Raw genomic sequence first — 20,788 nt, 5'->3', positions numbered from 1 at the left:
ATAACTAACATAAATAACTGTATTTGATAACATTGCAAATTAATGAATAACCGTTGAAACAACCAATCACGGCCTCTTATTTCAAATTAATAAGTTATTTTATATATAGTTATTTTATTTATATATATTTTAAAATAATTAAATAAAAAAATATTCACTAATATATAGGAAACAGTTTATTTCTCAATTTGTAACTAAACAATGGTTTCAATAATAATAGTAATACTAAAATAAACATAAAACATATTGCCTATCTACACTTGGATTATTTTGGGGGTAAAGTAAATAATGAAAAAGTTGCTAAATTGTGAATACAAAAAATCTTAATTTTAATCACAATAAATTTTGTGCCTACAAATAAAAAATTTGTGACTAAAGAATTTTTTTTTACTTGTGTCATCACTAAAAAGTCTGTGGCTAAAAATATTAGTTAAAAAAATCATAATTTGTTCCCACTTAATGTATTTTTAGTCCTAACAAACTTTATTACTAAAAATAATAGGTTGTGACTAAAACTATATTAGTGACAACTTGTGATTAAGTATGACTTTTTAGTCACAACTAATTTTTTGTTGTGACTAAAAATAATATTTAGTCACACAAAATATATTGATAACTCTACAAAATAGAGTTATTTTACCGCTTTTTATGTGCTAATTGTTGCTTAATTCTTGAGTTTTTAATCGATTTATTAAGTTTTTAAGTAATTTTGAATTTATTAGTCTTATCATGATTTTATATATTTTTGTGTAGTTTAATTATTTAAATTATTGTGTTTAGTTAGAAGTAAAAAATGTGTGTTTTATTAAAACAAAATGTTAAATTAAATTAAGTTTAAATTAAAATTTTCATGAAAATTTTGTTGTATATTTTATTATTAAAAATATTTAGTTTTAATGTAATTTATGCTTTTTGTAGGAAATTATTGTATTGTTGGTGCTTGAAAAACAAAGAAAAATGAAAGAAAAAAATGACATTTTCAAGGAAAAGAATGAAAAAAAATTGGAAGATTTACACTCACTTACATTATATTGTAATTAATTACTAATTTGTTATGCATATTTTAATATACCTACATTATAATATTAATTAACCTAAATAGCATATATTCCAAATTTATTTACCATTTTATTGTACCTCTTATTTTTTTTAATTTAATAAGGTGTTTGCTACTTACCATTTTGATACATCATTTTATTTCCTTGTTTTCTTGGCTTTTTTATTACTGAATCACTTTATTTCTTAAAAAAAACGCATTGTTCCAATATTTCCTTTACTTTTACCTGTCTATGGGTATATATTTTGTGGTCTACATAATAATAACTTATGAATTCAATATAACTTTTGTATTAGTTTAAAATTTTACTCCTTATTTTAGTTTATATGTCTATTATGAAATTTCTTGTGATTTTTGTTTATATGTACAAAATAATTTATAATCACCTTTTGTGTTATTAACTAGTTTTTGTTTTGAATTTTGTAGTTATTTTAAACACTTGTATTTACTAATATAGTAACTTAATACTTAATAGTATCTAAATCAATGACTGTAATTTGATGTCTACCAGTATAAAATTAGTAGGTAAATGTTACTTTGGATACTTATATTTATCAAAATCATAGCTAAATACTCAATAGTATCTAAATCTATGACAAATTTTAAATACTTATTTGTATCAAATTATTATATAAATGTTACATATATTTTTGTTTTTGAAAAACCCATTTTGTCATAACCATAATTAGTTAATTATTTTCCTTGATTTGGATACTTTTATATGATGGTAACTAAATGTAACATATTGCTCTTGAAAGTTTCCCGTATCAATATTTGACAATTTTTACTTACGGGTAGTTTATTGATACTTTTATATATCAATCCCAATTAATTGGAATTCATCTCATCTCAAATGTAATTATGATATTTGTTAGATTTCAACAACAAGATTCCACTGCAATCAAGTGAAATGCAGCCAAGAACAACAAAGAAAACACTATAGCAACTTCAATCTAACTACAGTGGTACTCATGGGTAGCTAAATGTATTTGTTTATTAATTTGAATACTCTTTCCAAATATTATATATAAATACATACTTATGAGTATATTACATAAAAAAAATATCCATTGTTAACACACTTGCAAACATATATATTATAAAAATGATCAATTTAACAACTAGAAAAATACTAATTCGTATCCATCAATATTTATATTTTATAAATACTTTTTTCTTTTCTTATTTTTAATACCTTTTGGTATCCTACATACAATAAAAGCATAACCTTAATGATATAAATAATTGAAAAAAATATACTTTTTAGTATCCAATGAAAATAACATTATCAACATCAAAGTTTTAAAAAATAAAAATAAAAACTACCACTAATTATTATTATGTTATACATAAAAAATGATCATTTATTTAATTATATAATTAATGGTATTTTTTTATATAATTATATACTTTTTGGTAATATTAAATAAAATAAAAACCACATTTATTTTTCTTACATATAAACTGAATATGTAAGCAATATAAAAATTAAGACGAAATAAATTGTATGTCATATCCTATAATAAATATGAATGTCCTAAAAGAAATTAGCCATAATAAACGTCAAAGTATGAAAGAAAACATATATAAAATGGACATAAAATATATAAATCACAAGTGTGCTATAATAAATTTTTATTAAAATCATATGCATCCAATACAGAAGTTGGGTAAAAGTTTAAATTTTGTATTAGATTTGAATGAAACATAAGAAGAAAAATAAAATAAATAATAAATAACTACCAATCGGTACCCAAAATACTTAATTTTCTCAATAATCCATGCCACCTTAATATTTGTATGATCTTCAAGTTGGTTGTAGCTTCACATTCATTGTTCAAATAGTAATAATGATTTTTTAGTAGTCAAATCTTATATAAAATAAATTAGTAATAAGTCAACAAATTGATTAATTAAGCTATTTTAGGAAAGTTATTAAGTTTGTGAGTAAATTAAGGAAATGTAATATTTTGTTAAATAAAATGAAATCAGTTATATACAACAATAATTAATATATTTTGGTTATATTATTTTATCCCTAACAAAATTGTTATTATTTATTCTTATATGTATAAATGTGTAAACTGCCCAAAAAAATTAGCAATTCTGAAAACTAAGGCCCAAGTAGCTTCAGCCCAAGCTTCCAGCTGCCCCAACCGAAGATTCTTAGCTGCCAGCAGGCCCACGAGCCTCCTCCCAGCTGGCCCAACTCACCAGCCCAACCCAGAAGCTGCCCCAGCCTTCACAGCCTTCCTGGCACTCCAACGGGCCAGCTGCACCAGGCCCACGAAAGAAGCCTCCCCAACAAGCTTTCCCCTGCCAGGCCCAACCTGCCAATATTTCTCCAACAGTATTCGGCCCACCTAAAACCCAAACTTTTACCCTTTTTGAGCCAACAAATTGTCACTTTGTCCCCTTGTCTAAAATACTAATTTTTTATTCAAATTTTTCTACACATTTTACCAAAAAATCATCATTATACCATATAATTTACCCATATTTACTATATTATTATTAATTTAATCAATTTAATTAATTTAAATTGATTATTTTAATACCATCATTTTGGCTATAAATAGAGAATTTTCAAGACTATTTTGGGTGTGCTTGATTTTTGGGAGATGTTACACTACACAAGTTCTACACTTTCAAACCTCTCTATTTTCTTCATCTTCATCTTCTTTTTGATTAATTTTCTATGAGTTTTTAGAGGAAAAATTTGGGCGTTTCTCCTCCAAATTTTCCTATTAATGTGTATAATGTTTTGGTTTGTAATTTCTAGTCCAGTTATGAGTTTCTAATCTTTTTAAGATTATTAAGGTGATGATGATACAATATGTAACTAGATAGTGTTTATTTTATATGTTGATTTCCCATTTTGTGCAACAAAGTTTATGGATTTTCTTTTTCAAATATTTTCTTTCATCTTAAATATCTTGTATTTTTTATTGTTAGCAAACATATTTACACTTTGTTATTCATTAGTACAAAAACATAATATTCTTTGTGTAAGATGTGTCATTAAATCATACATATCCAATGCTTAGAACAAAAATATTATGTTTTGCCTTATAAATAATGTTATTTGAATTTTTGTTGTTTCATTAGGTTGATTCACATTCAATACTTTGAAATTATAATTTTGAAAAAGTGAAGAAAAATCTTATCTTTTTAGAAGTAATTTGTGCTTAAAATTATAAATCTATTTGGAAAATAATAGTTTGATTTATTTTAACTATCACTAAAACTTGGGAATCAATGTACTTATAAATATTATTCAACTTATATTTTGTGGATTCTAGCACCTTAATAATCTTCTTTTACTATCTTGATTTCTATTTTTAATTTATTTTTATTTATTGTCTTTGATTTCTTTATTATTATCTTTTATTTTATTTTCATTATACAAAAATCTCAACAATCTTTGGAGCTAGGTTAGAATTTATTAATTTAGGTTTAAAATAGTTTTCTTTTCGATTTTAGACAATTTTTTTGGGTTCAACATCCTTGATTACACGATCACTATTCTATATGAACGATTCGTGCGTTTGCGATATAAATATTTAAAACATACTTATTTTTGGTCCATCATATATGTTGTGACTAAAAAGTTGTTACTAAAGGGTACCTTTATTTGTAGTATTGATCATTTTCATAACCATCAAATGGTTATTATTATTATATTCTCATTGATCCGACTTCTTGATACTTTTATTTTCGTATTTTATTTTATTTTATTTATTTGTGTGTGTAATGAGACTTTTACTAGTGTTTTCTTTATTATTAATAAGAATTTTATCTATTGTTAAGGCCTTATGAGTTAACTAAAACCTTAGATTATTCATTCTAGAACCATATGATGAGTCAATAAAAACAGGCATTAAGAAAACATTACTACACTAATCTATGTATGCATAGAAAGGATAATTTTGATGAAGAAAGAGGTGTAATTTTTACAATCTCTCTTTTTATTTCTTTTTACCATGTCCTTTTTCTAATAGTGTGTGTATATGTTTTATTGAGTTGATTATTGATAAATCATTACATAAATAGATGTGATAATTTTATTTAACTAATCAAATTTATTTCAGATGAGACCTACTGTTTTAATAGTGTTATGTCAGTTGATGTAATATCTTGGTGCACATATTATTATTCTAAATATACTGGCAATGTCACATATTAACACATTACCACCAGCTCACTCTCATGTGGTTATGCGTATAGTAGCATTCCTCTTCGGCACACATGTTGCTCCACTCCTCTCCGTCGTCCACCGCCTAGCCACAGTCTCCTCCCCGCCTAGCCACAGTCTCCTCCCCGAGACGATCTTCTCTTTCTTTAACACTACTCAATCCAATCACACCATTTTTCCCACAATGACTAGTAGCAGTGGTGGCCAAGTGAAGGCATACGACATGTGGGATGGGGTCCCTCAGTGTTAGAATATGGAAAAATATTTTGAAGTAAAATGTGATGTATGGTAAGAAGCATAAAGTTCCATCTCAAAACCAATACAATTATTAGGTAGAATAATTATGATTTTGTTATGAATTGTTAGTTTGGTAAATTATTTTTAATTTTAGTTAAAAAAACTTTGATCGAAATCGGGTTTATGAGTCTATTTGAACTATTTTACAAAACACATGGTCCAAAAAATAATTTTTCAAAACACGAGGTCCAAACAAAAAAGTAAAAAAATACAAGGTCCAAAAAAGTATAAACCCTTAAAAATATCATGTCAAGCCAAGTGACAATAAATTCGGTTAGATAATCATTTATTATATATGTAAGATTAATTTTGAGTGTTACTATTTGACACCTTAAGATATCCAACACTATATGAGGTGACATTTCATAATTGGTTAGCGATATTGCATATTACTTATTAAATTCAAATAAGTGGAACTCGATATAAGATTACACCAATATCAGTATGTTACCTACTTGTTGTGTTGGGCACGGTAGTACCAAGCTGCCTAATATGAGTTTGTACTACATTAACACATTTTTTTGTCCTTTCGGCTAATCCAATTGAGTTACCACCAATTGGGTCCGGTCCCCACAGATGGAATTACATTGGAAATGAATGTCATCATTAATTAAAGTTGTACGTGTATATATAAGTGATCACTAATTTAAGTTAAATATTTTAGATTTTTTATATATCTTTTTTTTTATCCTCTACTTACTAATCTTTGGCCGGTTCATGCATCACACTACAAAATTAAATATATAAAGAAAAACCCACAAGGATGGGGCAAGATTCATCGGATATACCCATTTATTTAAAAATAAAATAAATAAAAATAAATTACTTAAATTTAATATATATTACATTATATTAATCACTCCAAGAATTAAATATATTCAAAATTAAATTAAAAATATTTAAAAAATTACTAATATGTTACAAAATCAAATAAAGAAACATGTAAAATAAATAAAAAATATTATAAAATAAATAAAAAATCGAACAGAGCATCGTTGGGGCGGAGAGTACTAATATTCCTGTCCCCGCCCCGTTTAATATGCAGGGTTAGAAAATAGCTCCCGTCCCCGCTCCCGCTTTATTCCCAATTTAGGTGGGAAATTCTCGTCCCATTAAGGACAAATCCCTATCCTCATGATAAAAATTTCCATCCTACCCACATCCACTCTATGGATAATAATAACAATAATTTATCAATAAAGTTGTAAAATAATTATATACCCTCTCCCCATGATGTTGTTAATTAATAAGTACAATAATAACGTGGTTGAATTTTTTTTGTTCGTATGATACCAAATTCAATGTTTTCCAATGGTCTATACGTACCATACAAGCTACCATATTTTGACCAAACTTATAATTACATATAAATATATGATCATGGTAGCTATGAGGATATATATATATATATTTTCAATATAAATAACAGTAATTTTTAATTTTAATGATTTTTTTATTTTTTTTAATGTTAACTTTTTTAATAAAATATTCTTATATTTAATAAAATATTTTTATATTTAACAATAGTTTGTAAATTGTAAATACTTAAACTTATATTCCTATATAATTAATTTTTTTAATTATTTATTTTATTTTATTTAAGTTTAAGTGTTTACAAACTACCATTAAATATAAGAATATTATGTTAAAGTTAACATTAAAAAAAAATAAAAAACCGTTAAAATAAAAAAATTTCATTATCTATATAATTATTATATAGAAGAGATATAAATATATATATATAATCAAGAGATTATGAATAGCATAAAATGTTTTAGACCATGTTTTTATCATCCTCTTTTCAATCTTTATACGTGCCTACCAATCTTCAATTCATTGTTCCTAAAATATCCTCATCATAATAATCAAACAAATATATTAAAGTATACAAACCAAGAGTAGAAAATTCAGACAAAAATGGACCAATCAACACATGAATGCAATAATTTCCACGTGCTGATCAATTTAAGTTGAATAATAATAATAATAATAATAATACGTGTATGGTGAGATATGAATGAATAGGATAAGCTTATTATTATCCTTAACTCTCTCTCTATAAATACCTTGGAAATAAGCCTCTAGTTTCCACATCTCAAAAGTATTATATATATATATATAATCACTCGATCGATCTTCTTCACTCACTACAATAATTAAAAATGGCGTTCATGAAGGTTTTTCTTGCTCTGCTTTTGTTGGCTGTGGTGGCTTCAACAACTCATGCTCGTGTTGATCTTTTGGGGATGATTTCGGACAACAATGCTCCCTTTTGTCCAATTGGTATGTATGTATGTATATATATATAAATATAGATATTGAAGAAATTAACTTGTTATAATAAGATCATAAATTATCTATACCTTAACCCCGGTCTCCAAACACTAGGAGTCATGACAAAATTTAATTTTTTCTCACCCTTTTATAACAAATATATATATATATAATAGTATCATTTTTTTTCTTCTAAATTTATGATTTTTGTTTGTATTTACAAAAAAAAAGACACATTATTCTAAAGTTAGAGTCTTTTATTCTCTTATATTAGGTTTGGTTTGAGGAAATGAAATTGAAGGATAGGAATGAGATAGAATAAAATTGAGTATGAAGACAAAAAATTGGTAATTTTTGTAATTTTTTATGAAAATTATTGAGTTCTCTTTTCATTTACTTATTAACCCCAACCAAACATCACATGAACATTAATTCATCCGATTATTATTGGACCTGAACTTAATTCATCCAATTATTATTGGTCTTAGTTATGTTGGTTCTTGACAAGAAATATGATCAGATTTTATCTAAAAAATCAATTGGTGATTAATGGAGTTACCTATGTTCTTATTAATGACTTAATATTCTTATACTTATTTCATGTAGGACACTATACTTTAATATCTTCCTCAAGATGGTGACTATATTTTGCCCACCAGTCTTGAATCACAAATTGTTTTTCGTAGCTATAGCTTATTTTTTTTTATCTCGAGTGTCTTTTTGTACTATGCCGATCTCGTGCGACTTATCGCTTGCTATTTAGATCTCAAGTATCTTGTTGCACTATGCGTATCTCATGCATAATGCAGCTTACTGATCTTTTTTTTTTTTTTAATTCTGCTCACTATTTGGATCGGTATGGATCGAATACCCACTAAGAATATGACTCATGATACTATGACAATCAATGATTAGTGGAGTTAATTACTTGTGTTCTTGACTCAATATTCTTTACACTCGTACGTAGGACACTATACTCCAACCATTCTTATATTTATACAATACATGTATATATATTGATGAAGTGATGTTGTTTGTATGTAGGACCAACGAAATGTGCTAGCTGTAGTTGCGAAGTGGAATCTGGGAAGCTTAAGTGTGTTCGTAGAGACACAAGAAGAGGTGCTTGCCCATCAACCTGCGGCAATCCATGCATCTGCGACAGATCAGCCTGTCCACTTTGTCAATGCAGCTACGAGGTCGCAGGATGCCCTAGAATATGCCCAACAACCACTTCGACTACTGTGTTCGAAGATATTCAACTAATCACTGATTCATCTTAGTCATCATATCTCATATGTATCATCATCTACACATAGCTAGCTCTCTTTCATATATATATATATATATATATATGCATGCCTCAATCATACATATGATATTGTTGAGGTTTTTAAATAAGTGAATAAATGTAAGCTGGCTATACCTTATCTTTTAAAATAATAATATAATAATATCTGCAAGTTATTATATATATATATATATATTTATATATGATCTTTTCTATACATTCAACTCGTCATCACACAGGTGTTTTCCTCTCAATCCCTAAGCAAGCACTTTTCCAACAGTTGTGCTTTTCAATACAGTTTCCCAAACCCAGCTCTCACAATCTTTCTCAATACTCAATCTTGATTTCCATACTTGAGCTCTCTCTCTTCTAATCTGGTGTTTCTGCTGTTTTATCTGAATTTTTCTTTGCACTAACAAGTGGATCCAAGTTGTCTTTGTATAGACCAAGGAAAGAAATAACCCTTAAGTTAATGAGGTTGTTATGACAGTTGTGAACCAAACAACCCATTAATAGAATTAGTTGGGATTTGGAGAAACTACTCCCACAAAAACATTACACAAATAGACATGAAAGTTTTATTTAACCAATAAAATTTATTTCAGATGAGACCAACCATTTTAACAATGTTACGTTAGTTGATGTAATGTCTTGGTGCATATATCATTATTCTAAATGTACTAAGCAATGTCACATTAACACCAACCCACTCTCATGTGGCCGTACGTAGTAGCATTCCCCTTCGACACACATGCTGCTCCACTCCTCTCCGTCGTCCACCGCCTAGCTGCAGCCTCCTCCCCCGAGACGATCTTCTCTTTATTTAACACTACCCAATCTAATCACACCATTTTTCCCACAATGACTAGTAGCAGTTGTAATGCCCCGAAATCCCTAATGCGGTTTAATGGCTCGAATAGTAGGCCGGGAGGGCCATAACTGTTTAATTATGCCATTAAATGATTATATGCATGTTTATTTGAATTATATTATAATATGATGTTATATGCATGCATGTGGGTCCACATTTCATAACAGGGATGTTTTGATAATTTGGCCCGTTGAGAGCGTAATTGTATATTTGTATGCATATCAGTGACATATTGTTGAGACCACATTATAATGTGGATTTGTTCGAGCTATTCGGCATGAGACGATCTTTGAATATGAATTAGCAGTTTAGTCATAACAGGTTTAAGCTTGGGGCTCGGGGTGAGTCTTGGGGTGATTTTAATGATTAGAGCATTGCCGGAAATTAAAGGGTAACGAGATGTGAATTATTGGTGTTTGAGAATAGCGAGAATTGGAGAGCATTAATTATGATTAACAAAATAGGTGGAACATTTTAATTTTGCCCTTGGGAGCCTTTAGAAATCCTTATTTGACCTAAGGGTATTTTAGTCTTTTCACTCCTAGGATAGATATAAGCCATTGAAGGCTGTAGAAGGAAGGGGAAAATAGAGCATAGAACAAAACCTTCCCGTACCTAATTTTTCTCCTTTTCTTCTTGGATTTTTGAGCTTAAGTTGAGGAATAAGTCTTGAGAGCTTGGGAGTGAGTTCCACCGTTGAAGAGCATCATAATCTGAGCTTGAGGTAAGTTTCTAGCCATTAAATTTCTTGGTTTGCTATGTTTTAGCTTTGGTTTTCAGTTGAGATTTCTAGGTTGGATGATTGGTTTTGTTGGGAGTTTTTGGCTAGGGTTCTTGTGGTTGTGATGCTTAGGGCATGTAAGGATGGTTTTTGGATTCATTTGGCACCAAAAATGAGGTTTGGAAGCATTGGAATTGAGTTGGAATTGAAGGAGTCGAAGGAAGAGGTTTCAGTGGAGGATCTGGCTGGGTGTAGCGCTACAGCGCCCACCAGGGGGCGCTTTAGCGCTACCTAGTGCTCTGTTGGGCGGTTTGGGGTTCTGAGAATAGCGCTGGGGCGCTATTGAGCAGCGCTGTAGCGCTACTCTGTTCCTTCAGAATCCTGTTTTGAGTGTTTTTAAGGGTTTTTGGCTTGGGGTTTCAATCCTTAAGGCCCGGGATCGAATCTACTCACCGTGTGGGTACATTTCGAGGTCCCGAGAGTGGGGTTTAGGTCAAGACCCTTTCATTGTTGATTTTCATTAATGGAGGTTATAATTGGTTATGATTAGGTAACCGTTAAGGAATCAAAAGGTTGATCGTTCTCAGGAGTAGTTCTTGTTCTACTTCTCGCTCGAACCAGAGGTAAGAAAACTGCACCCTGTGTATATGACATGCATGATTGTTGTTGAGGCATGTTGGTTGATAAATGTGGACAATGATTGCATATTAAATGCTTAGCAGAGTTTGCTTACTTGTGTATGGTACTGATTAGTTAGGGATGACACTGGTTGCATATTACTGACCTGAGAGTCAAAAACGGCATAAGCGTCCTAAACGCAGGCCGACTAAGTATTAAATCTAATCGATATCAGCGTTGAATGACTCAGGGAGCATTAATGCTGGACCGACCCTAAGGTCGATGAAACTTATAAGCGCTTGACTAGTCTAAGCTAGTTACTTAGAGCCAGGGCCTAAGGCCTAGGTGACTGCTTGTCACATGGCTAGGGAGCGGAATCCCACGGTCATGACTCTATGGACATATGATAGGTTATATTGGTGACCAGTTCATCGAGCACCTATCTTGATAAGCTAGTGAAAGGCTCACTTATTTGTAAAGCCCAGGTGACCCTATCGTCACATGACTAATGGGAACAGAATCCACTTTAGTGACTTTTCTAATTGTCACTCCTCTATTTTGGACTGAAAGTCCTGAATGATTATTATGATCATTGTTGATATTATATTCATGCGTTATTGTGTTTTCTTGCTGTGCTTTGGCTCATGGGTGCTATGTGGTGCAAGTAAAGGGAAAGAAAAGCTCACCCAGCCTTGAATGGAGAGCTTAGGTGGTGCTGTGTACATATGCGGCCGCTTGACCACCACGGCCAATGAGTTCTCAGAGGAACTAGGGGGTTTACCCTATTTTTGCCGCTTAGGTTAGTGGGTTTGTAAATTTGAAACAGTAATGACCATTTTGAGTTGTAAATAAATTATAAATGGTTTTGATGGGCCTATGAATAGTTTTATGTTTTAAATAAAATATATCATTTTCTTTTGATTGGTTTTCTACCTTAGCCTGTTAATAATACCTAGAAGCACGTTTTTAACTAAAGGACTCGGGTAGCGAGTTAAATTTCCAGTTCACCGTATTTGTTCTGGGGTAACCAGGGCGTTACAGCAGTGGTGGCCAAGTGAAGGCATACGACATGTGGGATGGGGTCCTTGAGTGTTAGAACATGGTAATTAAGAATAATTATGATTTTGTTCTGAATTTTTAGTTTGGTAAATTATTTTTAATTTTAGTTCAAAAAACTTTGATCAAAACCGGGTTTATGGGTCTATTTGAACTATTTTACAAAACACATGGTCCCAAAAATAATTTTTCGAAACACAAGGTTCAAACAAAGAATGTAAAAAAATAAAAGGTTCAAAAAAAATATAAACCCTTAAAAATATCATGTTAAGCCAAGTGACAATAAATTCAGTTGGATTATCATTTATTATATATGTAAGATTAATTTTGAGTGTTGCTATTTGACATCTTAAGGTACCTAATACCACATGAGGTGATACTCTATAATTGATTAGCGATATTCCATAATACTTATTAAATTCAAATAAGTGGAACTCGATATTAAATTGTACTAATATCAGTATACCACCTAATTGTGGTGTTGGACACTAGTGATAGAGCTCGGTTGCTGCCTAATATGAGTTTGTTCAACATTAACACATTATTTTGATTTTGTCCTTTCGGCCAATCCAATTGAGTTACCACCAATTGGGTCCGGTCCCCACAGATGGTACGTTGGAAATGAAAGTGATCATTAATTAAAGTTGTACATATATATATATATATATATACATAAGTGATCAATAATTTAAGTTAAATATTTTAGATTTTTTATATTTCTTTTTTGTATCTTTGGCCGGTTTGGCAAAGCATCCATCCCACTACAATATTAAATATATAAAGAAAAACCCACAAGGATGGGGCAAGATTCTTCGTATAAACTCCTTTATTTAAAAATAAAATAAATAGAGATAGATTACTTAAATTTAATATATATTACACTAAATTATTAAATATATCCAAAATAAAATTAAAAATATTTAAAAAAATTACTAATATGTTACAATAGCAAATAAAAAAACATGTAAAATAAATAAGGACAAGTATTATTCTCGTCCCTGCCCAGTTTAATATGTGAGGTTAGAAAATAGCCCCTGTCCCCTCTCCCGCCCTATTCCTCATTTAAGCAGGAAATTCACGTCCCATTAATTAAGGACAAATCTCTATTTTCATGGAGAAAATTTTCAACCTACCCACAACCACTCTATGAATAATAATAACAATATTTTATCTATAAAGTTGTAAAATTATCATATACCCTCTCCCCATGATATTGTTAATCAATAAGTACAATAATAACGTGGTTGAGTTTTTTTTTGTTCGTATGATACCAAATTCAATGTTTTCCAATTGTCTATACGTTCCATACTAGCTACCAAATTTTGACCAAACTTGTAATTACCGATCATTGAAGCTAGCTATACATATAAATATATATATATATATATAATCAAGAGATTATGAAAGATAATCAAGAGATTATGAATAACATACTCAAAATATTTTAGACCATGTTTTTATCATTCTCTTTATACGTACCTACCAATCTTCAATTCATTGTTCCTAAAATATCCTCATCATTATAAGCAAACAAATACATTAAATTATATATACAGTAGAAGATTCAGACAAAAATGGATCACTCAACGTATGCATGCAATAATTTCCACGTGATCAATTTAATTTGAATAATAATAATAATAATAATAATAATAATAAAGTGTATGGTGAGATATGAATGAATAGGATAAGCTTATTATCCTTAACTCTCTCTATAAATACCTTGGAAATAAGCCTCTAGTTTCCACATCTCAAAAGTATTATATATATATATATATAATCACTCGATCGATCTTCTTCACTCACTACAATAATTAAAAATGGCGTTCATGAAGGTTTTTCTTGCTCTGCTTTTGTTGGCTGTGGTGGCTTCAACAACTCATGCTCGTGTTGATCTTTTGGGGATGATTTCGGACAACAATAATGCTCCCTTTTGTCCAATTGGTATGTATGTATGTATATATATATAAATATAGATATTGAAGAAATTAACTTGTTATAATAAGATCATAAATTATCTATACCTTAACCCTGGTCTCCAAACACTAGGAGTAGTCATGACAAAATTTAATTTTTTTCACCCTTTTATATAAAAAAAAAATATATATATATATAATAGTATATTTTTTACACTATACTCCAACAATTCTTATATTTATACAATACATGTATATATATATATATTGATGAAGTGATGTTGTTTGTATGTAGGACCAACGAAATGTGCTAGCTGTACTTGCGAAGTGGAATCTGGGAATCTTAAGTGTGTTCGTAGAGACACAAGAAGAGGTGCTTGCCCATCAACCTGCGGCAATCCATGCCTCTGCGACAGATCAGCCTGTCCACTTTGTCAATGCAGCTACGAGGTCGTAGGATGCCCTAGAATATGCCCAACAACCCCTTCGACTACTGTGTTCGAAGAAATTCAACTAATCACTGATTCATCTTAGTCATCATATCTCATATGTATCATCATCTACATATAGCTAGCTCTCTTTCATATATATATATATATATGCATGCCTCAATCATACATATGATATTGTTGAGGTTTTTAAATAAGTGAATAAATGTAAGCTGGCTATACCTTATCTTTTAGAATAATAATATAATATCCGCAAGTTATTATCTAACTATTATGATGATGTGGTAACATAATGACTTGATATAGCAAGTCACCAATAGGTAAATATTTTTTTTTCAACATTAGTTTTGAATTTAGTTATTTTTTTTTGCATAATTAATGTTGTTTTCAATCAATGAGAGACATTAGCTATATTTAGAAATTGACATGCATTTGAAAATTTTCATAACAAATACACGTTTTTTCATCAAGTAACTCTTCTAAAAATTTGAAAAAATAAAAATTTAATTTTAGAAAGATTAATTAACAACTATAAATATGGATCATTGATCTTAATCTAATAGATAATATTAAAGTAACTATTCATGGGTAGTAACCATTAAGAGTGTACCCATATATATTTATACGTTCAACTCGTCAACACATAATAATGCCATGGAAAAATAAAATAGTACCCATTAACGAGTTAAAAAAACTGTCACCTTTTAACACAAAGTATATAAATTTATTGGAATTTTCTTAGGTAGAGGCTGCTCTTACCGTAAGGGCATTTTCTATTTTTGGTACTTGAAAGAAATTATAACCTATTTAGTACTACTGTCTGTTTCGTATTTATTTTCTACGTTTGATAGACAAATTTAATGGTGAGAATTGACGGTTGTACCAAACTACACCAAAACATGGACGGAATGTATTTTCGTCGCCAAAAAAATAACTTGAATACTTAAGTGCTACAAACTGCAAATAATCCTAAATTTAAATAGCAATAACTTCTTATTCAAGCACACACTACAACATATTTTTGAAGAGTCATATCTATGATATATAACATAAAATACAATTATTAATAACAAAATTTTAAACAAAAAAAATTGCCTAATGAGAATTGAAGCCAATAATAAAATCTCAATATGTTTCACACTCACAACCATATTTTCTTCTACCATTATTAGCTATAATATTGTTTAAAATTTTAGTTTCTTAAATGGAATAATCTAGTTTCTTTGAATACCTAATAAATTAGAAAATTAAGAAATAGGCTTATGTTTTAAAATTATGTGAAGATATTTAGTTGACTTATGGATAAGTAATTAATTATAAAGGGGGAAAAAGAATCCAATAAAATAAACTAAATTTGGAAAATGAATATAATAACGTAAAGGGTATATAAAATTATAATTAACGCCATAAAAATATTCTGTAAAAATGTAAAGAAGTGCCAAGAGTTTTTACTTTATACTTTTTCATTCTTGAATACATGAATATATAATTATGATCAGTAAAAAAAAAACAATAATACAATTTGAGGGGTCGGGAATATTAACACTCCACACTAAAAACAAAATTTAATTTAAATAATATCTTTTTATGGGTGGGACCCACTTTAAGTCAAAATAATCAAATGATTCTTTCTTCCCTCTTTTTTTTTTTCTTTTTCTTTCTCTTTCCCCGACTTCTCTCTCTCTTCCCTTTCTCTTATCTTCTTTCTCTATTCTCTAAACGGCAACACACCACCACCACAAAGACTCAACCTTCGGCAACCACCATTTTTGACATGCGGTGGCTCATTAGATTTGTCTTGCTCCAACGACCTCAACCACCAAGCGGCGCTGCCAAACTCGTCGTCTGTTCGGAATAGTCAGTCAAAGTTTTGGTCTGTCAACTTTGATTGTGTTTTCCGGCCAACTCCGACCACCTCTCGACGAATGCTTAGTACCTTTGAAAACAGCGTGGAGAGAGGAACAAAACCCACTTAGTCATTCCGGTCAACTCGTCATTTTTCTCTGGCGAGATTTTGGGTATCTTCTCCACTTTCCGGCGACGTTCCGACTAGTCTAAGCACCTTTTGGATCGATGGTTCGCATGAATGTGATCTACTCGCTGATGTGGTCATTTTGATATATGTCACACCTACCTTCGTCGATGTTTTTGATACACCGCTCACTGTCGCCACCAACCGCTATTGTGCACCGCTTGGGTAAGGTTCAGGAACTTGAAATTTTAAATATGGTCATATTATATATCGTTGGACACGATTTTGAATAAGGAATTCAATGATGATAATCATTTTTTCATTTAATGCACATAAGAAAAGTGTGATATTAAAATTGGACTAAATCATTATAGGATCATCGTTAAGCTCAGCAGCGTCGGTTTTAGCTTGGATTGAAAATTCTAAGGAGGTAGGGACTCAACTTGACTATTGTATTTATTTTACTCTTATTGAATTGCATTAAATATATTCCAATTTTGAAATTTATAAAATGTTTGAAAAATTGAAAACTTAATCTACATGTTTTCTTATCTGTTTTGAGGGCACTGAGTGTCAAATATATTTTTGTTCACTTATTTATGCAGGTTATGATTTTTTTGGTTTTATTGAAATGCAGCTATTATGCTGCCATATTTTCTAAAATATAAAGGAAATGTGTTTCTTTCTTTTCATGTTTACTTGCATTTGGTTATACCGATGAGAGCCATAGTAATCATGATTTGTGCATGTTGTTGTTTCACGGCCTAGTCTCTGTGTCATCATAGGTAGATTAGCTGTCCACTCATCTGTAGGTGTAAAGACCTAGCATCTATATACAAGAAGTGTTCTGAGCCTCCCCCTTGTGGTGGTTATCAGGTCCGGCTACCCGATTTAAGATGTCGGTTTTTCTATGGTGGGTAACGGGAACTAGGGATCTAGTGGACGATGTGATGTGCACTTGTAGCTATGCTCTTATGATTATTTGTGGTAAATGTCTCTCTATTTTGGTTCATACATGATGATATATGTTTTGTTTTCAAAGCTAACTATGCAAGGGTTTTATTAAAATTTTGGTTCCTATGTTATTAGTTGCTTTCTTACTGGGCTTTATAAGCTCACCCCCTATATCTCTCCCATTTCGGGAGCCTAGTGACGCGAATGTGGATAAGGTGAATTATTGATGGAGCAAATGTGTTTAGCCTAGTTCTATTTAGTGTCATTGTTTTATCTTTTGGACATTATATATGTATATTTGATTTGGAACCTAATGATCAATATATTTGAATTAGTTATGTAATAGTTAGGAATGAGAAATGGTGGATGCTAAGTATTATTTTGAGTGTTTATGACTTATTAAATTTAATTGTTTGGTGACTACATAACTGTGAGGATATTATTGTTCTATATATAATGATAAATGATCATGCTTTTATCATTAATATTTTTATATACAGTTATAGGAGTTATTCCATTAATTTGACTTATAATTATAGTACTATTTAATATAAACTAAATGATCATTTATAAAGACTATTTTACAACAAGGGTTAAAGTTTGACCTTTAACCACTTAAGTTATAGATATTACAAATCAGCCACAGCTTAAGGCTCGGGTTGTGACATTATATGTATGCATGCAATGAATATTATTACAATAACATATAAATTTAAAGAGCAATGACTTCTTCTTCTTCTTCTTCTTCTCATGAGCCATCTGACAACACTAGTGATTATCAGAAAACAAACATCCATAGTGAGCGCATTTACATGGATCGCAAGCTGTTCCAAGCTGCAACTGATGGTGAACTTGAAGTCTTCAGGGAAAGGTTAGTGAACTCCAACTGTTATTGACCCCAGAAAGAAATACAGTGCTCCATGTCCATATCATCACTACTTCAAGAACCACTAATCAAACAACCTTCGTGGAAGGGATCCTAGACTTGTGTCCAGCACTGTTGATGCAAGCTAATGCAAGAGAAGAGACTCCCATACTCATGGCAGCAAGGTACGGCCATCACCACATTGTTGATTTTCTAATTGAACATGCAAAATCATCCCTACCACAAGACCTTGAAGAGGACATCTCGGGTGTCCAAACGATGATAAGGATGAAGAATGAGGAAGAGGACACTTCGTTGCACGAGGCTGCGCGGTTCGGGCATCTTGAGGTTGTGCAGATATTGACGAGAGAAGACCCTGATTTCTCGTATTCAGCTAATAAATCAGGCGAGACTCCACTCTACATAGTCATCCAGTGCCGACACCAAGATTTGGTTAATGTAATACTAAATAATTGTTTGTCACCAGCTACCGGTGGCCCTAATGGTAGAACTGCACTACATGCAGCTTCTACAAATATAGGTAATAATTAACTTCATTTTTTTTCTTTCTAATTTGTTATTTCTTTAGGGTACACTGAAAATGAATTTTGATTATGTGTGTATCTTTATATATATAAAAATTATATTTTTAACTTATTATTGCTTTAACCATTTTTTTCTCTATCAACTTTAACAAAATCTTACAAATATTTAATGGATTATACTTTTAAAATTAATTAAAAAAAATACGATATACTACAGTTATTTATTAATTATATTAGTATAATTAAAATATTATAAAATATCAATATTACAATAATATTTAATACATAATCCTAATTATTATTTATATATATATATTTTTAAAAATCATATTATTTTTTTATTATTACTTACTATAACTTATATAAATATATATTCATATAATTAAATAATATAATAAATATTATAGATACATTGATAATAATGCGTGTACAAAGAATGTGACTATGTAAGTATACAAGAAAGTATAACATCCTTCTTCCACCAATAAATAAACTCTATTTCTTTATTATTATTATTATTATTATTATTGTTGTTGTTTTTATTAATGTTGTAGATAATTTACTTAAATTCTTCAGGAATAACAAAAATGCTTGTGGACAAAGTAGATTTTTTGACAAAACAAGCAGATGATGATGGTTGTATTCCACTGCACTATGTTGCTTTCTTCGACTCATCAAATGTGGTGGAGATTACAAAAATGTTGCTAGAAAATAATGAAAGTAGTGCATACATCAAAAATAAGAAAGGCGTGACAGCTCTTCACATTGCAGCTTACAATGAGTATTATGGTCATAAGATAATGAAGGAAATTCTGACAAGATGTCCAAATAGCTACGAAGAAGGCAGAAATGTTCTACACCATGCTGTGACAACTACATATCTCTCCAACGTAAAATTCATCATAGAACATGCATCATCATTAATTTTAAATATAAAAGATAAGGATGGAAATACCCCCTTGCTTCATATGGCTGCCACTTCCTCATGGAATCTGCCCATTCTAAAAGCTTTGTTGTCTCATCCCCAAGTGAACAGGATGTCACTCAACAACCAAAACAACAATATTCGAGATGTGTATATGCTTCAATTCCCAATACGAGAGGTAATTAAATAAATTTCTATAATTTGAGTTTTATCTAGCTATGTTATATCTTATTGTAAACTGATCACTATATATGTATATATATATATACATATAACACGGAAGAATGCTGGAACTCTTCAATAAATACTCCATACAGCCTTCTGTGGGAAAATATGTCCTAGAACTCGAAGTCAATCGCGAGAAGATTAATAATATGCAGAAGGAACTCATTAAAAGATTTAAAGAATCCAGTCTAGTTACTTCTACGTTGATTGCAACAGTGACATTTGCAGCTGGAATTTCGATGCCAGGAGGTTACATAACCGAAGAGGTTGGACATCGAAAAGAACCAGGGAGTGATGCACTGAGGAACAGCGTAGTATTCCAGTTCTTCATCATAACAAACACAATGGCCTTGTTGCTCTCTGCTTTATCTGTTTTTTTGAACATCCTTCTTAATATAGCATATGTAGAAGGAACGGTGACGCCAAGTTGAAGAACTACAAGCTCTGCATGAGATTAACAATCTAGGCCCTAGCCTTCATGATGCTGGCATTTGTCACTGGTACATCCGCAACGTTGTCACTTTCTACTGTCCTTGTCATCCCCGTTCTTTTTATTG

At 30.4% G+C, this 20,788-nt stretch overlaps 2 protein-coding genes across 6 annotated transcripts; both read left to right on the top strand.

The window, feature by feature from the left end:
• Window positions 1-7,635: 7,635 nt before the first annotated feature.
• On the top strand, window positions 7,636-15,013 carry LOC133834256 (uncharacterized). Of its 3 annotated transcripts, none has more exons than XM_062263811.1 (2): window positions 7,636-7,832; window positions 14,592-15,013. In XM_062263811.1, exons 1-2 carry the CDS (start codon window positions 7,712-7,714, stop codon window positions 14,828-14,830), a joined length of 360 nt encoding a protein of 119 aa, XP_062119795.1. In that variant the 5' UTR covers window positions 7,636-7,711; the 3' UTR covers window positions 14,831-15,013. The 3 variants fall into 3 exon arrangements, with proteins under 3 accessions (XP_062119795.1, XP_062119794.1, XP_062119793.1); XM_062263810.1 differs by lacking the exon at window positions 14,592-15,013 and adding an exon at window positions 8,868-9,299 and having other exon boundaries at window positions 7,637-7,832; XM_062263809.1 differs by lacking the exon at window positions 7,636-7,832 and adding an exon at window positions 14,127-14,324.
• Window positions 15,014-16,344: 1,331 nt separating this feature from the next.
• Window positions 16,345-20,586, top strand: LOC133834255 (uncharacterized). Of its 3 annotated transcripts, XM_062263808.1 has the most exons (6): window positions 16,345-16,942; window positions 17,092-17,147; window positions 18,454-18,542; window positions 18,655-19,077; window positions 19,658-20,184; window positions 20,290-20,440. In XM_062263808.1, the coding sequence occupies exons 3-6, from the start codon at window positions 18,515-18,517 to the stop codon at window positions 20,308-20,310; spliced, it is 999 nt and encodes a 332-aa protein (XP_062119792.1). In that variant the 5' UTR covers window positions 16,345-16,942; window positions 17,092-17,147; window positions 18,454-18,514; the 3' UTR covers window positions 20,311-20,440. The 3 variants fall into 3 exon arrangements, with proteins under 3 accessions (XP_062119792.1, XP_062119791.1, XP_062119790.1); XM_062263807.1 differs by lacking the exons at window positions 16,345-16,942; window positions 17,092-17,147; window positions 20,290-20,440 and adding an exon at window positions 20,448-20,586 and having other exon boundaries at window positions 17,161-18,542; XM_062263806.1 differs by lacking the exons at window positions 16,345-16,942; window positions 17,092-17,147 and having other exon boundaries at window positions 17,161-18,542.
• The last annotated feature ends 202 nt before the right edge of the window (window positions 20,587-20,788 follow it).

Source organism: Humulus lupulus, chromosome 5, assembly GCF_963169125.1.
Source record: "Humulus lupulus chromosome 5, drHumLupu1.1, whole genome shotgun sequence".
Classification (NCBI taxonomy): domain Eukaryota; kingdom Viridiplantae; phylum Streptophyta; class Magnoliopsida; order Rosales; family Cannabaceae; genus Humulus; species Humulus lupulus.
The sequence above is the reverse complement of the archived record's forward strand: the minus strand, read 5'-3'. Positions and strand labels throughout refer to the sequence as shown.

Coding starts and splice junctions, on each gene's coding strand:
- LOC133834256 (XM_062263809.1), top strand. CDS start 14,201: ATGGCGTTCATGAAGGTTTTTCTTGCTCTGCTTTTGTTGGCTGTGGTG. Junction 14,325..14,591: donor TGCTCCCTTTTGTCCAATTG/GTATGTATGTAT, acceptor GTTTGTATGTAG/GACCAACGAAATGTGCTAGC.
- LOC133834255 (XM_062263806.1), top strand. CDS start 18,422: ATGAGCCATCTGACAACACTAGTGATTATCAGAAAACAAACATCCATA. Junction 18,543..18,654: donor CTTGAAGTCTTCAGGGAAAG/GTTAGTGAACTC, acceptor AAGGGATCCTAG/ACTTGTGTCCAGCACTGTTG. Junction 20,185..20,289: donor TTCAATTCCCAATACGAGAG/GTAATTAAATAA, acceptor ATAACACGGAAG/AATGCTGGAACTCTTCAATA.